The following is a 25,552-nucleotide window of genomic DNA, read 5'->3' as shown; positions in this document are numbered from 1 at the left end:
GCCTTTATCCTCTTTACCTCATTTTTTGGGAGCAGCCCATAATTTTCTCGACGAAGAGGACTAAGTAGCCAATGCAATTCACGATACTCAACAAGGGAGCTCAACCCATACTAGATTTTCCCTCATTTTTTCTCTCGGACCAGCAGGCAAAAGGCCTGCATGCCTAGCATTTTAGCAGTCCATGAGGCCCGCAACCTCCTTATTTCTCTCAATCGTTAGCCTGGCTCGGTTCTGGTCCAATAGCCCAAAAGACATGAACCATGCGGCTCGTCTAGCACTGCTCCCTAGCGCGTCAATCCGCGGCCTTAGCCGAACAAGCTGCCCTTGGCTCTGGCTCAGCCGAGCAGCCTAAGCAGCAGTCTCTGCCATAACACCTATTCGGCCAGTGCCGAGTCAACTCTTGGCCCCTGCTAGCCGACGTGCAGCACCACCCCGACGACTGCCCTGTGATAGCACTATCCAAGAAGAAGACAAGGAAAATTAAATTTTTCTTACCTTGGTGCAGCGCAGAGAAGATGAAGAAAGCAACGAAAAACAGTCATTTGTACGAGCAAGTATAGAAGATTGCTAGGGGAGGGGGAACAAATATCCTTTAGCTTTCTCTCTCATGTAGGATAGAATAAATTGCTCTCTAAAGTTGATTTGATCATCTACTTAAGGTAGACTTAAATAGACTTTAGAAGTGATTTATTTTCCTCTTCTACAAGGATCAAATTTCCAATTAAAGAGGGAATCTACATCAAAATAGGAAACAATCCTATGTTTCCTAAAGCAAGAAAATCTCTACACTTGCTGCCCTTTCTTGCGAGCAGCCAAACAGTGTGGCGGCATTTGTGGAGTAAATGATAATCGAGAAAAATATAGAGGTGACACGTGGATTCTAGGGTTAAAAGGACAAAATTACCCTTGAGAAATACCGGAACTCCTACGTGCGAGCAGTGGACAACCATGACTCAATCAATGTCAAAAGTGCTCAAAATAGGTAATTATTCAAATCCTATTTCATCCATTCTCATCAAATCTTCTCTACAAGGTAACCCCTAAATCATTCATTTCAAATTATATTAATTAGCTAATTAATTGATTTATTACTCAATTAATTTATTAATTAGCTAACAAATTATGAATCACACCCAAAAAACCATCAAAGTGGCCGGTCCCCATCCTCCCAAAGGGGCCGGCCATACCTCTATAAATACTACCTCATTCCAAAACTCAATTCCAACTCTCTTGCAAAATTCTCTAAATTCTTCAAACACTTTTCCCCTCAAAATTCTAACTTTGGCATCGGAGGTTCTTCGGCCAAAGCCCCCCCCCCCCCACATTCATCGTGGGCGCGTGAGGCTCTTGGCCTTGACCTAAGGTGTTATTTGTTTTAGAGGTGCAATTTTGTCCAAGAAGAAGAAGACGGAAATTTGCATCCATAATAGTATCCTATAAAGTTCTTGTTTTACAATGTTGAAACAATAGTAATGTTGAATAACTGTATTGACATTAGACATCATATAGTAACCTTTTTTTTTTTTTTTTATTAGGAACCAAACATATACATAATTGCTTTTATTTGGTAAAAAGAAAAGACAATTGTCTTTCATTCTGATGAGTGGCTCTTTGGCCTGGTACAAAAGCTTGTTATAATAGCCTAGTACTTATTTTTGTTGCACAACTTCGAGCAGTTCATCACGCAATGTTGCACTTTCTTTGGATCTGTAATATAAATAAATCATTTTATTGTGCAAATATATATTGAATTGTGAAAGAACTAAAACAATAAACTAGCTACGAAATGAATGTTTTTGGTGCATGCAGTCATTAGCAAATGTATTTGCAAATATAACTGTAAACATAAGAGTACAAAGAGTTTTATTCATACCAGAGCCCATAATTGTACACATAAACTTTGAGCAGCTATAAGTACAATTGCAAAGATTATCCGGTATTGACATTCCGTGCTTGCATTTCCCTACACAAAGGGAGGCACACCAAAGAGGCCTAGTCACATTGCACTTGGAATAGCATTTCCCGTAGCAATCTTTGAAAGCCGATAGAGCTTCTTTCCCTTCGACTGCTACAAGTATCAACAACATCAGTCCAACAATAATCACAAGTCTCCCAGTAACCGTTTTCTTCTTAGGCTCTAATACACTACTGCTCTTTCTCTTTGAACCTCTTTGTGAATCAAATGCTGAGAAAATTTCTGGAATTCATAGCATCAATAGCATTGACCTACCAATAAATGTATGAACTTTAAAGTTGATGAGTGATGCTTAGCTCAGAAAATCTACACATACTAGTTTTGCATTTACTGTTGGATATCATACTTTTTTGGGTTGGCTTATTTGTTTGACTTTCATTAATATTGTTCTTCTTGTCATTAATTTATGTGTAAAAAGATTGTTGAGAAATGCTAAGAGGATTATCTCAAAAGCAGAACTCTTCATGGATAGTTGTCACTTCACAGTTTAACGTTAGTTCTCATGCCAACATTATAAAACATTGTGTAAAAAACATAAAGGGACCAAGAATTTATGAAGAGTCTTACTTCTGAGAAATTCCCCTTTTAACATTTCTCAATATTGTTTTGTAGGATATTAGTCAATGACAATCAACTCTCAATTAATGCCTTTCTTCATCTTTTTAAACTACAATGATATCTTCATAGTAATAACTAATGAGGGGGAAATAAATTGATTTCAAACCCGCCATCTACGAGATTCGGACTTCAAACCTCTCACTTATAAGTGAAGATGAATATTATTAGACTATAATACTAAATGACAATGCTTTTCTTATCATTCTAGAAAAGTGTATGCATGTAAAGAACCATATACTCAATTCCTTAAAAACAAATTAACCACTAATATCTTTTAGATATGTTGAGAATTTGCTAAGTATACTACTAATGTCTAAAGGCCAGATATGTCTTCCGAAAATTGATGAGGACATATGAGAAATATCATATGTTTTCTAACAGCACTTTTAGTTATTTTAAGAGTACTTTTAAACGAGTCTTAGAACATACGTGTGATAATTGTATTCCACTATACTACTTACTACTGTGACAAGCGGTAATAATTGTGAGTGAAAATGCAGGATAAAAAGCATCCGTACATTTACCTTTTGTGGTTAAATTTTGTATAGATCGATTGCCTTATTGGGATGTGTTAGGTATGATAAATATAATTATAGAGGATTTATATATAAGTTTAATGACCATTTAAAATAGGATTTTATAAGATATATAGGTGTTGCTAGAGTGCAATACCGTAGTAGCAGTTGTCTTTCGTCCGACAAATGTTCGTAACCTTTTTTTTATGACAAGCGATTACTACTCTGATATAGACTGTACCGGGAGAGGAAAAAGTTGAACATAGGATACATGAGTTGAAGAGGAAAGTTCTATATTTCCAAAGCGCTTTTCATTGAAATACAAGTTTTCATACCCTTACAATTATTAGTAAAGAATCAGCACAGCAATCTTTCTTGTTCAATGGATGCTTGTGCTGATTCTTGTGATGGTATTACCTAAGACATACAAATTTAATTAATTTTTGTTCTCTAGATGAACAATTTTGTTAGTTATTTTATTGATCGATTAATCTACTTAAATGGCACCTACCTACAACTTAATTGTAATATGACAGATTCAACGAAGATGGAAGGGTGTGTGAACCAGTGCTCAAACACCAGTTGCATTGTCAAAAGCTTTTAGCCTCCATAGTTATTTGTATTTTTCTCCAAATAATAAATAAATGAGAAGAGAATAACAATTATGAAGTTCATGCTAATTGTAAAGTTTAACTTTCATTAGTTTTCTTTGGGCACTTCTATCTCCTTAGTTATTCTTATCCATCAAGTGACTACATCTAATAACAAAAAATATGTTGTAGTTAATATCGTTTATTCAAAAAGAAAGAAAAAAGTATAATAAGGGATCTATTAATGACACTCCAAGATTTATTTATTTATTTTTGTGTGTACATACGATAAGAGATCACTCAGAAACTAACTCAAAGAGTTATTACAAACAAGGCAAGTCCTAAGGACCTCATTAATGTTCTTTGGGCACCCCTCTTGTTACAGCTCGTTCTTAGTTTTATCATATATTACTTACCGTGTGTGTAAAATGACCAAATGCCCTTGAAAGGCATAAGTGTTTTACTAAGTTGACTTTTTGGCTCAAGTTTGTTTTATTTTTCTTGGTATTTTATTTTTATAGTACTCGTCGATACGAACATGTAGACATAGGCATAAAAACTACCGAATTGGAGAATCGAATTGAAGCGTATTAAAAAAAATCGAAAAAAGTAGTGTTGACTAAAAAAGTCAAAATTGAATAAAAAATAAAACCAGACTAGCTCAGACCAATTCCAATCCCAGTTTTTGTAGTACCAAGAATGGGTGTAAACTGAACCGAACCGAGGCTATAATTAATTCCTTAATTAAGTTTATTATTTACATACTTGAGTCACCCAATGATTGGTTAAAACCAACCAGATTTATGTGGTTTCACCTGGTGCATATACACTGAATCCTTTCTTATTAGGTTTCCATTACTTTATTTTGAACAATGTTTGGCTACTCAAAGATGAGCAGGAGCTCCTACTCAAAATTCATCGTGTTCGAATCACAGAACTTTGTGCTTATGATTAGAACCGTTTATATTATGAATTACATTGTAAAGATCGTCTTTGCAAAAAATGAATTAGAAATAAGGTCGTAGATCGTACGTAATGCTTTTACAAATTTCATTCATTTGTTTTTGTAGAATTCGATAACTAGATAACCTTAGTTTTAATTAATTTTTGTAGAGGCAATCTTTCTAGAGTAATTTATAATGTGAATGGTTTTGATTATAAACACAAAGTTCTATAAATCAGTAATGAACAATTTGAGTAGGAACTCCTACTCTTCCTTTGAGTAGATAAGTATTATTCCTCTCATAGACTCAAACTCTCTTGCGAAGTTGAGGAAATTGTAGTAATAGTCCCTTAACTTTAACCCAATTGGAGAAATGGTCCCTCAACTTTAACCCAATTGGAGCAATGTTCCCTCAACTTTAACCCAATTATAGCAATGGTATTTCCAATATGACTCATTGTGATGGAATTTTGATGGAGTTGATGAAATGACTATAGTTGCACATTTTGATGAGTTAAGAGACCAACGTTCATGGATTTTTAGTTGAGGGACCATTGCTACAATAGTTTCCTTGAAGACAAATCATTCATCCCTCACTCTCTTTCAATTTCACTCACTACAGTCTCCTCTTTTACTCTTTCTCTCTCAAAGTCGAATCAAATCCTCTAATCTCGCGAAGTTCAATCATTCTTCACTTTCCTTTTTAGTTTCACTAACTTCAGTTTCCTCATTTCTCTCTCTAGAAATTGGATCGAATCCTTACCCTTAGGCAATCAGACTCATTTCATCGTGACCCTGTCTCGTTGAGACTCGAGAGCACCTCTTCCTCCACCACCCCCATAAGGTATGATGTTATTTTAGGGCAGTTTTATATAATGGTTTACTCAAAGGCTTTTCAAATAAAATGGTCCCTAAGATTTTCATAAGTCCTCACTTTGGTCCTTAAGATTGAAAATCGATAGAAGTAGTTCCTAAGTTTGTTCAGCGTACATCATTTTGGTCATTCTGTAAAAAAAAAAAATCTCTGTTAAATTGAGGGTGTTTTTGTCTAATCAACTTCCTTACTTACTTTTCCATTTAACATAGATTTTTCATGAAATGACAAAATGACTGACCATGGACAAACATAAAGACCACTTTTTTCAATGTAGGGGATCAAAGTAAGGACATATGCAAATCCTAAGGACTATTTTGGGTTAAAAAGCCTTATTCAAATTGATATGGGTTTTCAAATTGAATTGTTGGTTTTCTTATTGATCTGGGTTTATTCTAGTGTGTGCTGGGTTATCAAATTGATTAGGGTTTATTCTGGTGTGTACTGGATTTTCAAATTAGGGTTATTCAAATTGATTTGGAATTGGTTTGGGTTTCAAATTGGTATGGGTTTACGTAACGGCACTCTGAGTTTTTTTATATTTGCATAGTTGCGATGAGTGAGTTAACGACATATGTGTTCTGGGTTTTCTTATTGATTTGCATACTGTGTTTATGGGTTTATTTAACAGCTCTCTGAGTTTGCTTGTTGATTTACTATGGATAATGACATGGGCTTGCGGTGAGTGAGTTCTCTGAGGTGAAGGTTGATTGAATAGAGCAATATAACTGGTGTGCTGGCTTTACATTTTTATGTTCAAAATGTTTGATTGTGTACTTAAATTGAGATGTTAATAATTGGTGTATTTCTTGTTTCTGAAATTTGATTCTTGTATGTTCATATTTTGCTTCAGGAGTTAAATCACAAACGTATTAGTGCTCAATGATTCTTATATGAAAACCGAACCTATGTATGATGTTGGTATGTACTTTCTTGGAGGCACATCGAACACTCGAGCTCCAGAAACTATTTAGTCCTAGCAGCTGCCAAGGAAGGAAGGAACTGCTAATGATTGCTTGCTACCAAGGAATTGCAGTGCTTGCTACCAAGGACTTGCTATTCCCATTTGTCATAGGTTTTATAGTATTGCTTTGCGTTTATTATGATCTTCCAGTTTTTAAGTTTTGAATTGGGTTGTAGAATTATGACTTTATCTTATGCATTTTGATTTGGTGTTTGGAAAAGATTTGCTTTGATTTGGTTTGTATATTGATTTAGAATTTGATTTTTTTTGCTTCTTGGACTAATTGAATGCAAGTCTTCAGTTCGGACATTTGTGTTGTTGATTATACAATAGAAATAAAAAAGAGTTATATGCTTACAGGCCCAAAACCATCTATGAAATCGAATCGAACTATAATCAGTCTGATCTGGTCCGATTTGGTTCTTATAGTCAATATTAGGAAAAACTAAACCAAATTGAAATCATAAAAACAATCAGTTCAGTTTCAATTTGGAGGGTGAGCTGGATTGAACCGGACCATGCCCACACTTACGAACAAGTGAGCACGGAAGAAACTGAAAACGGCTCTCCGATGACTCAATTATAACATTTATTAGTTTGATAGTTAGAACATTCCAGTAAGGCTCAAGTTTTACTTAATTCTTTCACTTTAGTCCTAACAGTATAACTTAATTTAGGGTTTTTATTTTGAAAACCCTCATTGTCTCTCTTAACTCTCTTCGCTCTCTCCCTCTCGACAACTCTCTCCCTTTCTCAGAAACACAGTTGGCAATCGGCGCAGTGAGTCCGCCGTCACAACCACTACCACTAGAATTTTTGTTGTTTATTTGTTGAAGTATTCTTTCAAATTGACTTAGAGCAACTCCAGCCCATGCTAAATGGACTGGCACCAAGTGAAGAATATGGACTGGCACCACATTTTGTTGATGATTTATGAGATTTGACAACTATCTTTATTGAGCATGATCTAGATGACTATGACCATGAAATTAATTGTTTATGACTACATGGTATGCATTTCTACATTAGTTACGTGTTTACTTTTAATATATATAACTAATAGTACACTAGTATGATATTTAAGCTAATAGACGCTAGCTCTGCAATCCTTAAATCAATTAATTGTAAATTATCGTTCCTATGGAAAAACACCCAGAAAATAAAATACGTGCACAATAAATAAAAAACCCCCAAGAACTCCCCTAATTTTCTCTAAAAAGAAAACGAAAAAAAACAATAGAAAACTGAAAGTGCTCAAAAAAAAAAAAAAAAAAAAAAAAAGGTTCATTTGGACAAGCTGGCCATGAACTCTGCGTCCTCGGCCAAATCTTGCAGTGTCTGAGGTGGCAAACAAGCTTCAAACTCTATAGTTCCATCTTCTGCCCCAGGAGCCACTGTCAACTTTCCCTCAGCCTTGTTGGATGCGCCACTTCTAACTGCCAGAGGCCTTCCCCAACCAAAGTCATTACCGTACATATTGAACCGCGGTGAGCTTCCCGTCCCGAATGAGTAATCGCTTGCCAAATTATTCAGTTGGAACAGTTTTGGACTCTCTATCCATTCCTCCAAATACTTTCTCACCTCGTTTTTTGTCTTGGAAGCAATCATCTTGTTTATTTCCCAAGCCGCCCAGCCTAGTCCGTGCTCGAGCAAATCGCTCACGGTGGATGTCGCCGTGCCAAACTGAACCAGATTTCCGAGGTACTCTTCAGGTAACGGCGATTGGAATCTTTGTCTTAAGCCTATTTGTAAGGTATACTTGGTCTCTTGGTCGGGGTTGAGATGTTTGTTGCGGATTATGGACAACCAAAGATGAGCCAAGAGTGCTTGAAGGGATGAGATCTTAGTGGTGCCCATCTCGGCATTGGCTTTGGCTTTGAGTTGAGCAATTTTTTCTTTCGAAAATTTAAATATTCTTTGATGGAGGGCGGCGGGTGGTGTGGAAGACCTATTTTTCGGGATTTGATTGTGAAAGTTTGGAATTCGAACCGGAAAATCAATGATGCCGTCAAAAAGTTCACGGCTGAAAATAGGAGGAGGTTGCGAAATTTTTCCACAATTTGCAGTACTAGTTTCTGCATGCCGAGAGATTTCTGACCAAGTATTGAAGAAAAGCCAAAATGTTGATCCATCAACGACAGAGTGGTTCATGGTAAAACCTATGAAAATGCCATCAACCAGCTCTGTTACTTGTACTGCAAGCAAGGGTTTGGACACGCCTTCATAGTTCAAAACTCCATTCATAAAAAAGAATGAGTGAACAATGTCACTGGGAACCAAAACAGGGTCAAGAATATCAGCAACCGTGACACCATCAGCAACAGCATGGATCAATTGGGCTCCGACGCCATTGCAATTGACGGAGAAGGAGGTGGTGTTGTCGTCTTCATTTTCGGTGATGGCAAGACGGCCGGCAAGGGGATAGAAGATGTCTAGTGTGAGGGAGAGGGAGGCTTGTAGGTGTTGGATCAAGCTTTTGTTTGGGTACTTGTCATAAGTAGTGGAGTTTGGTTTGTGGAAGAGAAGGCCCTTTTGGGCGTAGCCGAATAGGATGAACTGCAGATCCCATGGAGTTAACTCAATTCTCTGAGTGGACTCGTTCTGGCTTGTGGGTTGAACAGTGGTTGTGGAGATGCAGCGAACGTGTCCCATCGATCAATAATTCTGTTTGTAAAGAGCACACTTGACTTGGCGGCAACTTGTAAACTTTTATAGGTAAGGGGGCAGCGGGAGCCGCACGCTGCCTCTTAGTCAAAACTTTCAATTGAAAATATGACTTTAACACCTTAAATTCAATTTTTTTTCCATATAAAACCCGATATAATTTTTTTATTGAAAAAAAAACCTAATGACTAGGATCCACCTAAGTAAATTCATTAATTATATATTACTTTACACATTTTACATTTTTTAGATGACTAAAATACTCCTATTGCATATTTGTTGTGCATAATTAATTCTATGCAGATTGTAAGGAGAGAGTTAATGATTTTGCAAAAAAAAAAAAAAAGATATTAATGTTAAAAAGACTCATTGCATATTAATTCAAATATGAGAATTGTTGGCTTAATTCTATGTATCTGCATTATAAGTTCATACACACACACACACACACACACACACAAAAACCCTAATATATGTAATAATACATATAAAAAAAAAGTAATTTACCTACCATGTACAAAAATGTTATTTGATTCAAAATGTGTATAAATATATATATATATATATATATGTATGTATGTATATGTGTGTGTATTTATATAATTAGACCATATTAATTTAGAAAAACTAATGAAAAAGGCTTGAAAAGTTTTAGTTTTAATAAAAAAAAATCATGTTATAAGTTTTGTTTAATGATTAGTACAAGGCTCATATTAAAGTAGTCCAACTAAAAATGACCCAACTATAATAAATTATGATTTGTCGATTTTACTCCTAACTGTTTTAGGTTGAGTTCCAGATTTTCGTCGTTAATAGAGTTCATCATTGTTTTGCAGACCTTCTTCTTTTTCTTTGAAACAAAAATATAGATCCTCATGCTATTTAATTTATATTTTGCAGACCTTCTTCTTTTTCATCGTTAGTGGAGTTCATCGTTTGTTTCTCCATAAAATAAATTTGAGATCAGCATGCTATTCAATAATAAAGATAGGTCATTGTTTCTGGACTGTAAAAATAAACTGTTTCTGGATCCAAATGAAACAAACACACTGTTTCTTAAATGTAAGTTAGAAAAGAAATAGTGAAATTCATTGTATTTGGATTCAAAGCAAAATAAGCAACCTATTTCTTAAATATAATCAATTGATGCATGAAAGAAAAGAAACAATCAAATGTTAAAACATAGACTGTTTCTGGAATCTAAGTAACTGTTTTTGAAATTTAAGTCACTGTTTTTTAAATTTAAGTCACTATTCTAGATTTTGGTTCTTTTCTTTCCTGATATAGTGTTTGTTTGTGTACAGACAAAACAAACACTGTATCTGATTTTTATTTTTTTTTTCCAAAAATAGTGTTATATTTTGGGTTATCCAGAAATAGTTTTATGTTTTGGTTTTTTTTTTATTATTTTTTTTCAGACACTTTTTTGCTGGTTTCTGCCATTAAACTTCTTAGAACTTGTTTTGGAGGCTTTGTTTCGACGAATACTTCCTTTTTCAACTTTGATTTGGTTGTTTTTGAAATGGGGGAATTCGATTTGATAGGAAGACATGGAGTTATTATGGCAGTTTCGTGTTGGGTTGAGGTTGGTGAAGAGTCAAGACAATATCAAATCATTTAGGAGTATTTACGGGAGTGTAGATTTGTAGTGGGTTGGGCTTGTAAGTTTGACCCGTCGACAATAGTTTTGGATGGTTTTTTTACTAAACTTTGAGCCCTTTTGGTTAAATAACATTTTGGGATGATTTTTAATTAAATACTCGTTGGCCCAAGCCCTTTTCATTGAAACTCTCTATTAATTTACCTAACTACTATTTGAAATGTTCATTTCCAATGATGCAAAATAATTGTATACCAATAACAAAATATTGCATAAACTTAGGAATTGGATCATGCTTTTGATTTTATCTTTTTACCTACAAACAATCATATACATATTACTTTATATATTTTTACCATAAAAAAAGGTCCCTAATAGGCTAATATACGTAATAATACATGAAAAATAATTTACCTACCATGTATACAAAAATGTTATTTGATTCAAAATATATAATCTAGGTTTTCTCCCAAAAAGAAAAAAAAAAATATATATATATATATAATCTAGGTGTAGTGTGTGTGTATATATATATATATATTTTTTTTTTATAATTGGAACAAATTAATTTACTTCCTAATTAATGCAAAACATATATATCACAAAAAAAAAGGTAAATTTTTGGTATGATATGGATACAATTAATGCAATACAACAATTTATATATTTTATTTCATTTTTTCTACAACTTTAAATTTGGAATAAATTTAGAGATTTGGGAAAGTAGCATGGATGTAAATAAATTGTATTAGTAGTTCAATAGTGTTCCGATGTGGCTGTAGATTTTAAATTTAAGCTTTTATTGAACGTTTATATATAGATGAGTTTTTATTTAAGAATAATGAGTTGTAAGGATTAAAATCTAAATCATTCAATTTTTAATCAAACTTATTTGAGCCCTTGCCAATTGCAGAACCAAAAATGCCGATGACTTAAAACGTGGATGGTAGCTGGTGGTGACTCATCACATAATGACAGGACCACTTTCAATTGTTTGGCAACTGGAGCCATCAATAAACCGAATCTTCAAATATTTGCGACGAAAATTAGTTATCACTCGTTTGAAAATGTTTTAAAAATAATTAAAAGTGTTTTTTGTGAAATTGATTTTGATTTTCAAAAGCAGTTAAGTATTTTAAAAGGGCATTTCACCTATATGGCGTAGCAAATCCCATTTGCCTAGACCTTTCCTGATACTCTTAAGGTGCGTTTGTTACATCGAATTATCTCGGACTGAACTAACTTGAGGAACGAAATTGGATTGGCTTGTCATGGACTAAGTAGTATAAGAATAATGAAGCGTTTGATGCAGTGTCAGGCTAAATGCTGGATTAAATTATTTTAGAGTTACAATACTTTTTTGTCATTTTTAATTCATTTTATTATTTTTTATTTGACTCTCTCTCCTAGATCCTCTACTTTTCTTCTTTGGTTTGCATTCTGTTATTCGCAAGCCTAGATTTTTCCCATTAATAATCAAAACCCATAAACTTTCTCTTCTTTTCATTTGCTTTCTCTTCAATTAAAACCCATATTTCTCTTCTATTAATTTACCTTCTCTCCAAATCAAACCCAGAAAAATCCCAATTTTTTTTTTTCAATTTGCAGAGGCTTGTATTGTCGGATTTGCAAATTGATTTCTATTGATCTCTGCAAATCAATGACAAACTTGTAGACGCATCTTCCTGGTGGAGAACTTAACAGACTTAAGAAGGACGCAACGGTCGGAGAAGGAAAGCGTAACAGTGGTGGGTTAGAGATCTGTGGAAGACGATTGAGGAAGTCGAAGCCTCAGCACGATGATGATGTGAAGCGCTAGTCTTAGCAATCTCATCCTTTTTGCCCGGCCTCACTAAGCCCAGCTAGTGAAGAGTTTAGTCAGAACAAATCCAAGCTAGTCCCATTAAGCTCAGTCCTGGCTTGCACCAAACACAGATTAATATTCTTAGCTAAGCCAGTCTAGTCCAATGAGGTTTAGTCAAACAAACACACCCTTAAATGACATAACTTCATAATATTCCAACTATAAGAGCATCTCTAAAGGAGATGTCAAATATAATATGTCAAAATTTTATTTGATGGTTGATGTGTCAAATTGAATACAAATACTAAATTCTCTTATTTTCCAATGGATGTGTCAAATATTTATTTTATTATTTTATTGGTCCTAGAGTTACATTAACTATTAAAAATAATCAAAATTAATTGTAATTTTTTATTTTATTGGTTGTTAATGAGACTCATGTATTAAAAAATTCAATTAAATATATTTGACTCATTTTTTGTTTGCTGTCAAAAAGACATCTAGAAAGTAAGGAGTCAAATGACTCACATGCCACATCATATATGGCATATCCATTAGAGAACACCTAAATGTCTTTTAATCCTATTTGACATATTTGACATCTCATTTGGAGATGGTCTTAAAATTATAGTCCAACTTTATATGTAAAACTTCAAAATATAATATTTTATATTTTTATTGTATTTTACTTTTGTGATAAATATCTATTTTCCCTTCACGCACCTCCATGAGAAGGGAGGATGCATCCACACCTATGATCAAATCACAGATATTTTCACGATTTTACACCAATCGCTTCTGTTTTCTTGTCTATAAGCTTTCTATTCTTGCTCGTCACATCAGCTTACGGGGCTGTGATCGATAATATTATGTAATTCCTGATTTGTAGAGATCTTTCATGATCTTTGATTGATTCCCAAATCATTTAGATTAGCCTTCCTATTATGTAATCCTTGTACTGTATACCTAGCCTTTGTAACATTATATATTGAATTAGAATTTTTTTGTTTTCTTGTCAAATGATAGATTTGTTAGATTAGGAAGCCTCATACCTTCTCTATTTTCTTTGATGTGCTTTCTGCGATTCCATTGCAGTCCCATAATCTTATACTCACAATTTGATCTCTGTAGGACACTCATTTATAGAGGCATAAATGCTTAAAGGCGCTAGCCAAGAAGGCTATAACTGTATGAAACAAAACAAAGTGTATGCTCAAAACAACTCGATCACTGGTCCATATTTCTTGACTATGAAGAAAGTTGAGGTTCTACCATAAAATCAATTGGTAATATGGGGAGTAGCCCAACTTCTTATAAGTCCATGCAAGGTTTATCCTCCCATTAATATGAGATTCATCAACACCCTCCCTCACGTGTGGCAAATTTTCAAGCCTAACACATGGAGAACACAACGGGATGATATGGAGCGCGTGTGATCGTTTAGCTTCATACGTGGAACAACCTATTCTGATACCATCAAAAAATATGGACCAGTGAGGTTTTAGAATGTTGCGGCAAAAAAGGTTCTATATTGGAATTCTTGACTGATCTATCAGTCATGGTATTCACTTATATATAATTGTAAGAGTGGACCAACATAGTCCCATTTACAGAAAGTACATCAACACAATCAAACTAATTGAATGATTACAGGGAAAGTAAATCAGCAATTACAAGGGAAGGAAATCAGCCAGATTCTTGTGAGGGTGGACTTTTTTGGGTTTGCCTAATTTGCGGAGATGATTGAGATGATGGCTTCGTCAGAGGCATATATGTTTCTCATCAGTCTTGCCTTTCTTGTAGCGTTCAGGAGTACCATAAAGAATGATAAAACTTCTTCTACAAGATTGTATTTCACTCAATCAATTTTACAATTACACATAAGAGAATATATATATAGCCTTTGGCTCTTTACAAATATACCCTTGACTACCTTAACTAAACTTGTAACCGTTCTAACTAACTATAGTAATAACAAACTAACCACATTTAGCTTTTACTAAACTATTTAACATCAACGGAAATGGAAGACTTGTTATCTTCCTTAATACACCCCCTCAAGCGAAAGGAGGAATCAGAGTTGATTCCAATGGGAAGCTTGGAACACAAGTATCGAAACTGATTTTTAGACAAAGATTTTGTATGAAGATCAGCCAATTGATCGGCATTGCAAACAAGCTGGACTTTGAGAAGATTAGCTAGAACCAGTTCACGAATGTAATAATAATCAATCTTAACATGCTTCGTGCGAGCATGAAAAATAGGATTAAAGGCTAAAGAGATGGTTGAAATGTTATCACACCATAGTGTAGGCAATTTAGGAAGAGGATAGTGAAATTCACGACGGATTTTACAAACCCAAGTGAGTTCTGCAGCTGTATGAGCCAGAGACCTATATTCGGCTTCTGTAGAAGAACGAGCGACGATACTTTGTTTCTTGGCACTCCAGCTGATGAGGTTGGGACCAAGAAAGGCACAATAGTCACTGGTTGATTGCTTATCAAACGTGCTTCCAGCCTAATCAGCATCGGAGTATGCTGAGAGAGCAACATGACCCTTTATAAACCATAATCCTTGGGAAACATAACCTTTTAGAAATCGAAGAACTCGTTTGGCAGCTTGAAAATGTTGTTCATGCGGAGCATGCATGAACTGGCAGAGTTGATTGACAGCAAAAGCAAGGTCCGGGCAAGTCTACGTGAGATATTGAAGGCCTCCAACAATTGAGCGATACTCAATGGGATTGGGTAAAAGAGAACCAGTATGATCCAGTTTGTGGGAGCCAAGAGGTGTGCAACAAGGTTTGGAACCCTGCATATTTGTCCGTTGAAGAAGATCAAGCAAATATTTTGTTTGATGAAGAAAGATCCCTTTAGAAGATCGCTGGACTTCCAGCCGCAAGAAATAGTGTAAAGGACCAAGATCCTTCACTGGAAATCGATTACTAAGCTGTTGAATGAATTGATGACAGAGATGAGAATTAGGGCCAGTAACGAGAATGTCATCCACATAAACGAGAACTATAACCAATTGAGGACCATTAAGTACAAACAAAGATGCACTAGATAAAGATTGATGGAAGCCAAGGTCCTGCAGAGCTTGAAATAGTTTTTCAAACCAAGCTCTAGGGGCTTGCTTAAGACCATACATCGATTTTTGAAGTTTGCACACATGACTAGGAAAGAGAGATCAATAAAACCCAGGGGTTGAAGCATGTAGACATCCTCTTTTAAATCCCCATGAAGAAAGGCATTGTTGATGTCTACCTGGTTTAAAAACCAATTATGTTGAACAGCAAGACTAAGAAGTATTCGAATGGTAACTGGTTTAGCAACCGGACTGAAAGTATCTTGGAAATTAATGCGCTCTTGTTGATGATAGCCCTTGGCAACAAGTCGGGCCTTGTAACGATCCACAGTACCATCAGGCTTCTTCTTGACACGAAACACCCACTTGCAACCAACAATGTTTTGAAAAGAATGAGAAGGAACTAAGGACCAAGTTCCTATAAACAGTAAGGCATTGTATTCATCTTGCATCGCAGCTCGCCAGTGAGCAAACTTAGATGCTTGTAAATAAGTGCTGGGACCAGAATCCAATGCAATGGATAAAGGATGCTTAGTTGCTGCATAAGCCTTAGGTTTATAGATGCCTGCTTTGGATCGGGTAACCATAGGATGAGTATTAACTATAGAGGTAGAAATAGGGTGAGAAACATCTGGAGTTGGAGACGTATCTGGAGTTGGAGAAGTATCTGGAGTTGGAGAAGTATCGGGAGTTTGAGAAGTATCAAGAGTTAGAGAAGAAGCAGGATGAGTATACTTGCTAAAATAGAGATCCATGGAATGAGAAGTAACTGGAGAAACACTGCCAGAGCTAGAAGTATGAAGGGGCAGAGACTGAAAAGGATAGAGTTCTTCATTAAAAATCACATGTTTGAAGATATAGACTCGGTTGCCAATCGGATCAAAGCACCGATAACCTTTGTACTGAAGACTATAGCCCAAAAACACACAACTCTTGCTTTTAGCATCCAATTTACTGTGAATATAAGGTTTAAGCCATGGAAAGCATTGGCAACCAAAAACTTTGAGTTTGGAATAATCCGGGTGCTGATGAAATAAAATTTCCCAAGGAGATTGTGAGACACCAGAAATGGGAAGACGATTAATGAGATATAGGGCAGTAGAGAAAGCCTCAACCCAAAACACATGAGGGACATGAGAAGCCACAAGTAAAGTCCTAGCTGTCTCAACAAGATGGCGGTGTTTTCTCTTAGCACAGCCGTTTTGTTCAGGCGTGTGTAGACAGCTGAATTGATGAAAAATACCATGTGCACTAAGAAAAGATGCAAACGAATGACCAGTAAATTCACCCCCTGAATTTGAATGCAACACTTGATCTTATTACCAAGAAAATTTTCTACATAGTTCTTGAACGCAACAAACGTAGAAAGTACATCCGACTTTGCTTTCAAAGGGAAAAACCAACTGTATTTACTAAAATCATCAACAAGAAGTAAGTAATATCGGAAACCACTGCTAGATGTAACAGAAGCAGGTCCCCACAATTCACAGTGTAAAAGTTGAAGACTGTGAGTAGTTGCTGAAGAGGACAGACCAAAATGAAGCTTGTGGTTCTTTGCCAATGCACAATTTGAACAGAAAAAATCAACTGTAGACTTGTCTTGCATTGCAAGAGTATTCGTAGATATTACCCGACGAAAAATGGCAGAAGATGGATGGGGCAAGCACCTATGCCATATCTTTATTGGAGCTTTAATACTGACAAAAGCTAATGCAACAAGTGAAGGAGAAGCTTTACTAGAGACGAAACTAGAAGATGTAGTAGACTGCAAAGGATAAAAACCATCTTTAACTGAACCTCGGAAAAACGTCTTCCCCGTGGAACGATCTTAACAACGGATCCATCAGAATTAAGAGTCAATGAACAATAATTGTCCCGGAGAAATTGAAAGGCAGACAACAAATTGTGTTGTATGTGAGGAACATGCAGAACATTTGACAGTGTAAAAGAAGAAGTAGGGGTTCGTAATGTAAATGAACCAACATGAGAAATGGACAGACCTTTACCATCACCTATGTAAACCTTGTCTTCACCAATGTAGAGAGTAGGAGAGTTGATGTGTGATATGTCATTCGTAATGTGCGAAGTAGCTCCTGAGTTAATTAACCAAGTAGGAGAGGGCTTGGCATTGGAACGAGCACACATTGCTTAGAGCTTGGCAAGATGGATTTGACCACATATCTCAGGATTCATACGCTCAAAGCAGTTAAGCGTTTCATGACTTGAATTACCACAAATCTGACAAGTAGCCCGAGGACCATAAGAAGAACCACGAGATTGAGCAAATGAATTAGAACAATTGAAACCACAAGTGAAAGAATTACCATGATGAGAGCCTCGATTGCCATGATAGGTGCCATGATTGATCTTCCCACAATTCGAATTGTAACGAAAAGAGTGCTGAAGTGGTTGATTCTGAGCAACATATGCCTGGGGTGGCGTGGAAAGAAGTAGGGGTTGAGCTTGAATTGATAAGGCATGAAATGGTTCAGACATACTAGAAGAGACATCGTTCTTACGACGATTCAGAGATAGCTTTTTGGTAAGGAGAAAGCCATGCAATTCATCTAAAGATGTAGAAATTAACCGAAGCATGATTGAGTTAGTGAATGATTCAAACTCATCAGAAAGACCAGCCAGAGTAGCAGCAATGAGATCGCGATCAGAAATTGAGGCTCCAGCAGCAGTGAGAGAATCAGAGATCTCTTTGAGCTCTTGCAAATAATCAGACATGGATCGAGAACCTTTTTGAACACTTTGAAGTTGAGAGCGAAGTTGATGAACATGTGCATCAGAAACACCCCCAAATCTTTGTTCAAGCTTAAGCCATAGATCACGGGAAGACGAAACTCCAACTGTGAAATGAATCACCTCTTCAGACAACGTGGAATTAAACTAGATCAGGAGATTCTGATCCTTCTCATACCAAACTTCAAAAGCCGGATTAAGAGTGCGATCAGGCAGAAGAGGAGCAGGACAGGGTTCTGTGCCATCGACGATACCAAGAAGACAATAACGCCGAACAATCGGAGCAAACAGAGCACACCATGGCAGATAATTGGTCCTCTTGAGCTTGATTGGCACCATGCTGCTTATTTTGGATTGTGAGAGAGGAATATGAAGAGGAATTAGGGTTAGAAGAGGGATTGATAACAGGCACCGACTCAGACGAAGTTGCCATGAAAGAGCAAGAAAACAGATCAAGATCAATAAGCACAGAACAAAATCGCCACAGAGAACAATCAAATCGAGGTACAGATCAGAAAATCGGAGCGGAAGAGATGAGGATCGAGAAGAGCTGTGAGGCGATTGGCGATGAAACCATAAAGATTGATAAAACTTCTTCTACAAGATTGTATTTCACTCAATCAATTTTACAATTACACAGAAGAGAATGTATGTATATATATATATATATATATATATATATATATATATATATATATATATATATATATAGCCTTTGGCTCTTTACAAATATACCCTTGACTACCTTAACTAAACTTGTAACCATTCTAACTAACTATAGTTAATAACAAACTAACCACATTTAGCTTTTACTAAACTATTTAACATCAACGGAAATGGAAGACTTGTTATCTTCCTTAATATACCACACAGACAGGACATTATTTCATGCCCGAGGCCCACCTCAGCTTAACATATTGAATACCAACCTTTTGAACCATAAAATAATTCCTGTACAGTACAGAAGGCCGTGGTTTAGAGAGCACAGCAGTCTCCATGTTCAGATTGACGAGGAACCAGCCCTAAGGAAGATGATAACACGATCAACTATAGTCTATAGCACGTATGAGATATTAGCTGGTCATGTTTGGAAATGTGGATCCAACTCAGGTGAACTTCCCGATGATCGAAAGAACAAACTACATGTTGTTGATGAATGGTCCCGACTGCAACCCCCACTCCCACTTTGTTTCTTTGGTAATGTTATTGTCACAGCTACCCTAATTTCGTGGGGGGATCTCCAATCAAAACAACACGATACGCTTCAAGTTATATTCACAATGCTCTATCGCAGATGAACGACAATTATTTTAGATCAGCAAATTGACTTCCTTGAGCTTCAGCCTGATCTTTCAGCTCTTGTTCGTGGGGCTGGTTCTCTTACGTCTCCTACTATTGGAATAACTAGTTGGGTTGGGGTTCCAAGTTATGATTTTTTGGATGGGGTCGACCTATTTTTGTGGGACCTTGTGGAATTCCATCTGAGGGGAAGGCTTTCGTATTCGGGAAGTGCGAATAATGATGGGAGTTTATCAGTGGCAATATGTCTGCAATCCGAGCATATGAAATCATTTTCAAAGTTGTTTTATGACATGTATTAGTATTCGGTCCCGCTACTAACGTTCTTTAACTAATTAAATTTCAGGTTTAATAATATATGTAGCTTGTTTTGAGTGAAATGTTATATTACAGGAGTATTATTGACAAATTTTAGGGTGTGAGAGAGTGGGCCGCTTTCTATTCGAATTGTTTGTTCTCAAATACATTCATGAAAACTGGATTAGCAAAAGGCCATAACGTGCTATTAAACCTCAAATTACCACTTGCATTATTAAGTGTGAGCAGTAATTGTTATTTCCTCACACACTTGTAGTTCAAGTGTCTGAGGTCACTATTAATTCTGGAGTAGAAATTATTTTTTCACTAATGAAGGTTCAATGCAGAGTCACTGAAGGGAAAATATGAGATTTATGTGGGATTTCTATTGACTAGCATGCATATACAATTCAAAATTTATATACGAAAACAACGGAAGCATGTCATCAATTAATATCAAAGCTCTAGTCATGAAAATCCCCTTCAAGATTCATAGGTTTATTTATGATGCATCAAAAACAATTTATTGAAGAACAAAGTTTAGGAGTAGTTTTATACATCTTGATCTAGATCTTAGACCAAAGATGGACCACCTCCAAGCTCTTTGCTCCTTGAACTCCTTGAGCCTAGCATCCCTCCTTGCCTCCTCCACTTTGTTGAGAATGAGTGCTCCTAGGTCCTCTTCAAGTTTCCAAAATTGAAAACCTCTAAAGATCCTCACCCACTAGTGTAGTGAGAAAGATGAAGGAATAACCAAAGGGGTGATAAAATGATTAGCTAAAATCCCCTTATGGTGGCCGGCCCTTTGAGTGTTAGAGAGAGTTATTTTCTTTTCTCTTTTGTTGTTTTGAACACTAAGAAAAAACCCATTTAAACTTTCATTATAAAGTTCCTTTTATAACATAAAGAAACAAGTCAACAATTGACCTTCTCTCTCCCTCTCTTTGGCCGGCCTTCTTAGTGTTGTTTGGGCCTTGGGCTTTTATTATTTCAAGTCATCCAATGCTTGAATAAAAGCCCAATCGGTTTAGACCCAATGGGCCCAATTAAACCCGAACATTTCTTTAAGCCCAAAACGATCTTTTATCGCTTTTATGATTTCTTTAGACTTTCTAAATTAATCACAACACTTAATTAATCCAATTAATTATTTACATCATCCATTAGTTACTCACTACAAGAGTGTATTGGTGAACAATCTTTTAGGTTCTAATTAGCAAGGCAGTGAGGTGATTGACACCAATCCAATTGATTATATTTAATCCATCCACTTAGTGAATTAAAACTTACTTTTAATTCACCTTCTTCTTTGATGACTACATTTAATCATCTAGAAGAACTCACAAGCCATGAGTGACATCTAAACATATATCATGGCTACCCAAGCTAATGTAGAAGTTTATTCGGAGAACCTATTCAGTTGGAATTACAATGTAATTCGATCCTTCTCTAAAACAATACTCTCAATCACATCACTAGGGTATGGATATACTATGTCAAACCCCTAATGTGATTATGCTTTCTTATATGATTCAATTGAGTCGCATAGGAACGTTTTCCTTCATTACGCTCGAGACTTCGGCCGAAGATTCCCGAATCATATCTCAGAGTATTCTTCCTCTCATAACGAGGATCAGAAATTCCTTGTTGATCATTCACATGCCTACATGTTTAGATACCTTAACCCCAACAATGCCGTGGACACTCCAATGGAATGTCGTTTGACATTATCAAAGATCAAGGACCTAACCATTAGACATCTATGATGTCTTAGGTCAAAGGATTACTTACATTATTCCAACCTTCAGAGTTACTTGCTTGACATGTGAGTAGACCTCCATGCAAGTACTCTCGTTCGATTGTGTTCAGTGAACTCATTCCCTTAATGAGCACCTACATACTTGTCTTAGTGTCACTACACGAATGGGATGAGACTTTCCATCCTTCCATTTGAAGCAGACATAGTATGTACCGGTCTATGCATTGTCAGTATCCCTCCGACAATCCTATGACCAGGAACCTTTTTGGACATAATGGTTATGAGAAGAAGGTCTCTGTAGTCTAATCATCATTAGATTACTTCTTCCATCAATCCATTGTCCATGGATTCATCATTTAGGACATATTTCGTTCATTGAGATAGTCCTAATTAGTATCTTTGCCTTCCGATGTATAAGAGTCATATATACATCATTACATTGTCCTAAAAGGTTTCTTCCAAAGATTGACTTTTAGGGCATATTTCCAACAGTCACACCTTCATGATGCATAATGCATGCTTGGTCTTTCATCTTTTATAATTCTTGTATACCTAAATACATTATAGTGAATTAGTGGCGCATAAGAAAATATGCAAAAACATAAGTGTACCGAAAATTCAATACCTAAATCTATGATACTAAACTAGTGTACTGAAATGTTTGTACCTAAACATATTATACTAAACTAGTGTACCGAAATTCTATATATGAACCCTAGCTACAAATTAAAGAAAAGAAAATTTGAAATCGATTGTGTATCATACAGACATCATGAAATCAAATGTGAATTTTTAACCTAATCCTTAATTAACAATCAAATGTGGAAATAAGTATCTAGGTATATATTCCAATTCCAACAAAATTGTGTTATACTTTCTATTTTTTATTTCCTAATAATTATTACATCAAAATCCAATATGAATTTTCAACGAAGTCACATACCACATACATGAATCCATTCAAAATATTAACATAATGTCAATCTAACTTAAGGTATGCCATCATCAAAATACCAATATGCAACGCCAATATCTGATTCTTTTAGAATCTTGTGGCGCGTATTTGATGTTTCAAAAAGTGGTATTGATCACACAATCACATTATCGCGTTCCTATAAACATCTCTTAAGTTTGAGAAATTACACTAAGACTCTCTGGTTGTGTATAAATACATGTATATCATTCAACAAATATGCAGACAAAGAGCTAGGCTTTGGGAAGAATAGAAAAAGACAAAGTGCTAGCCTTCCAGGTGTTTGATAGAAAGACAAAAATGGAGGGGAAAAGAGTTAGGAATGCAGTGCTGGTTTGTTTAGTGTTGGGATTGTTGATGGGGCACTGCACAGCCGGCTTATTTTTCAAACTTTGCTATGGTGCTTGCTTTACTATTTGCATGGTAAAAAAACCACACAATCCTCTCACATGCGGCTTTAATTGCTTGAAAAAGTGCGCCGCACCTGCTCAGACTTTGGACTTCCAAACAAACCCTCACCACTTTTGCAAGCTTGGCTGTGCTACCTCTTTGTGCACCCATATCAGCACCAAAGATAACCCTAGTAATTACATCTCTCCCTTTCTGGTTAGAGTTTCTTTCTTATGATATATTGGGCTCACTTTTCTGTTCTTTTTCTTTCTTTTTTTTCAGATGCAGAACTGGTGGGAAAATGTGTGGATTCTTGCTCGGGGACTTGCAGTACCAATTATAGTCACGCTTCAACGAAAAACCAAGAGTTCACCTGAGTTCAAGTATGCAGCACATTGTTGCAGTTGTACACAAATATTATTAGTAATAAAACCTGAGTAGTGGTCTAACTACTTTAGTGCACTAAATGAGATTAAAATATGCATTTTGATGCTAGCAATCTTGCATAAAATTGAATAAATGTGCTAATTACTGTAGCACACATATTCCTGATTGTGTATACGGATGAAAAGAGAAATGCTAAGAAGACTCTCCCAAAATCACCCTCCTCCCAAAATATTTCCCATAAAATCAAACGTTCCTCTAGATATTAGATTTGCCTGACGAATATTGATCATTTTCATCGGCCAAGTTAGTTTCCCACGTTTCCTTGCCAAAATAGTTTCAGTTCGCGGTGTTTATTGCATTTATTTAACTAACGGACCCTCCACCAGGTAATCACCATAACCTGACACGTGTTAAAAATTAATATGTTTAACCAACGGGATTTTTGTAGGGTAAACCCTTCTCCCCCCTATATCAGACTGAGAGCCCTCCATTTTTTTTTTTGGGAATAGAGGGGTTGAAGACACTCCAGATGAACTAATACATAGCATTAATAACAATAGAGTAGCCCATAGGGGCACCTACAAGATCATCCGTTAGTTGTTGCATAAGCCATTGGCGAAATTGAAAAGAATAAAACCCAAGGTCCAAATTGTAGCTCCATTTGGCTAGCTAATCTGCAACATTGTTCACCTCCCTGAAAATATGCATTAGCTCACAATGCTCAATTATGCTCATCAAATTCATGTAACTCTTCAAAAGAGTAGCAAAGAGGTGAAAAGTATCTTGCACATACTAGTTCAACAATAATACAGCAGAGGAAGAGTCCATCTCAATGATTAACTTAGATATGCCTTTTTCAATAGCAAGCTAAAGTCCGAAATACAAACCCCAAACTTCAGCTTCTATAATTTGCCATTGCCCTAGGTTAATAGAGAAACCTCCCAAGCAATCACCATTGTGGTGACGAAGAATTCCTCTAGCACTGATGTTGCTCGAAACCATTTTTCTAGAGCCATCCACATTCAACTTGTGACAACCAAAAACAGAAGGCTCCCACTTCAACATAACATGCATCTGAGAAGGTGGTTTATCAATTTTTAGAAGGGAATCCATCCATTCAGATGGGACTCCAACAATAACCTTTTTAGGATCACTAGGAAATAAGAGATCCACTTAAAAAATCTAGTGGTTCCTTAATTTCCAGATAAGACAAACAAACAATTTCATGCTACCTTGTCAAACCACATTACCTTGGACGTCACGTTAGCCATTAACTAGGCTTTCAAGTCCAAATTAAAAGTATTGCTGCAATTGAGAAGGAATCCGTAGAATATCCCAAAATGTATTCAACTTTGCTACATTCCTTAGAATATGTGAGATGGTCTCCATAGGCCAAGAATAAAGGTTGCAAGAGGAATCCACAGTTAAGTTTCTTTTGGTTCTTTACTCATTAATAACTTACCTTGACCAATGAGCTAGATGAAGAATTTAAGTTTGAAGGGGATTTGAGAATCCAAATCCCAAACCAATAAAAAGCAGGCATTCTTTCACAATCATGTAACACACTATAGACCGTCTTTATGATGAAAGTTCCATTTGAAGTGCATCCCCGTATAAGTTTATCCTCTCCAGCACCAATAGTCTCAGCAGGCCAACTGATTATTTTTTTGACCAAGTTTTCTAGAATAGCAGATCTTAGCTTATTGACGTTCCACCAACCATCCCGAAGGAAAATAGAGATTGGAAAGTCTTCCTCAAGAAAGTTATTAGCAACAACAAAATTAATTAAAGGATCATTCAACACCCAATCGTCTTTCCAAAACTTGACACCATTACCTTTCCCAATTCTCCATTTCATTCCTTTGCGCAACAAGTCAGCCCATAAAGAATTCATTTCCAAGTGTAGGAGTAGTCAAACTTCTCATGTAAATTAGTATCCAAGATAGAGTTCCCTTGCAAGTATTTCGCCTCATAGATTTTTGCCCATAAACCTGTATCCTTAGCATGAATTCTCCATCCAATTTTAGCCAACAAGGCTTGATTCATCTATGTCGTTCTCTTGAAT

The 25,552-nt window shown here is 36.0% G+C and overlaps 1 protein-coding gene and 1 pseudogene across 1 annotated transcript; one reads left to right on the top strand and one right to left on the bottom strand.

The window, feature by feature from the left end:
- Window positions 1-7,763: 7,763 nt before the first annotated feature.
- Window positions 7,764-9,131, bottom strand: LOC103931282 (uncharacterized acetyltransferase At3g50280). Its single transcript, XM_009340716.3, has one exon. It carries the CDS (start codon window positions 9,129-9,131, stop codon window positions 7,764-7,766), a length of 1,368 nt encoding a protein of 455 aa, XP_009338991.2.
- Window positions 9,132-19,298: 10,167 nt separating this feature from the next.
- Window positions 19,299-19,983, top strand: LOC125477006 (annotated as a pseudogene).
- The last annotated feature ends 5,569 nt before the right edge of the window (window positions 19,984-25,552 follow it).

This window comes from the organism of the source record quoted next, unplaced genomic scaffold (genome assembly GCF_019419815.1).
Source record: "Pyrus x bretschneideri cultivar Hongxiangsu unplaced genomic scaffold, Pyrus_bretschneideri_v1 Contig20, whole genome shotgun sequence".
Taxonomy (NCBI): domain Eukaryota; kingdom Viridiplantae; phylum Streptophyta; class Magnoliopsida; order Rosales; family Rosaceae; genus Pyrus; species Pyrus x bretschneideri.
This window is presented reverse-complemented; position numbering and strand designations above follow the sequence as displayed.

Coding starts and splice junctions, on each gene's coding strand:
- LOC103931282 (XM_009340716.3), bottom strand. CDS start 9,131: ATGGGACACGTTCGCTGCATCTCCACAACCACTGTTCAACCCACAAGC.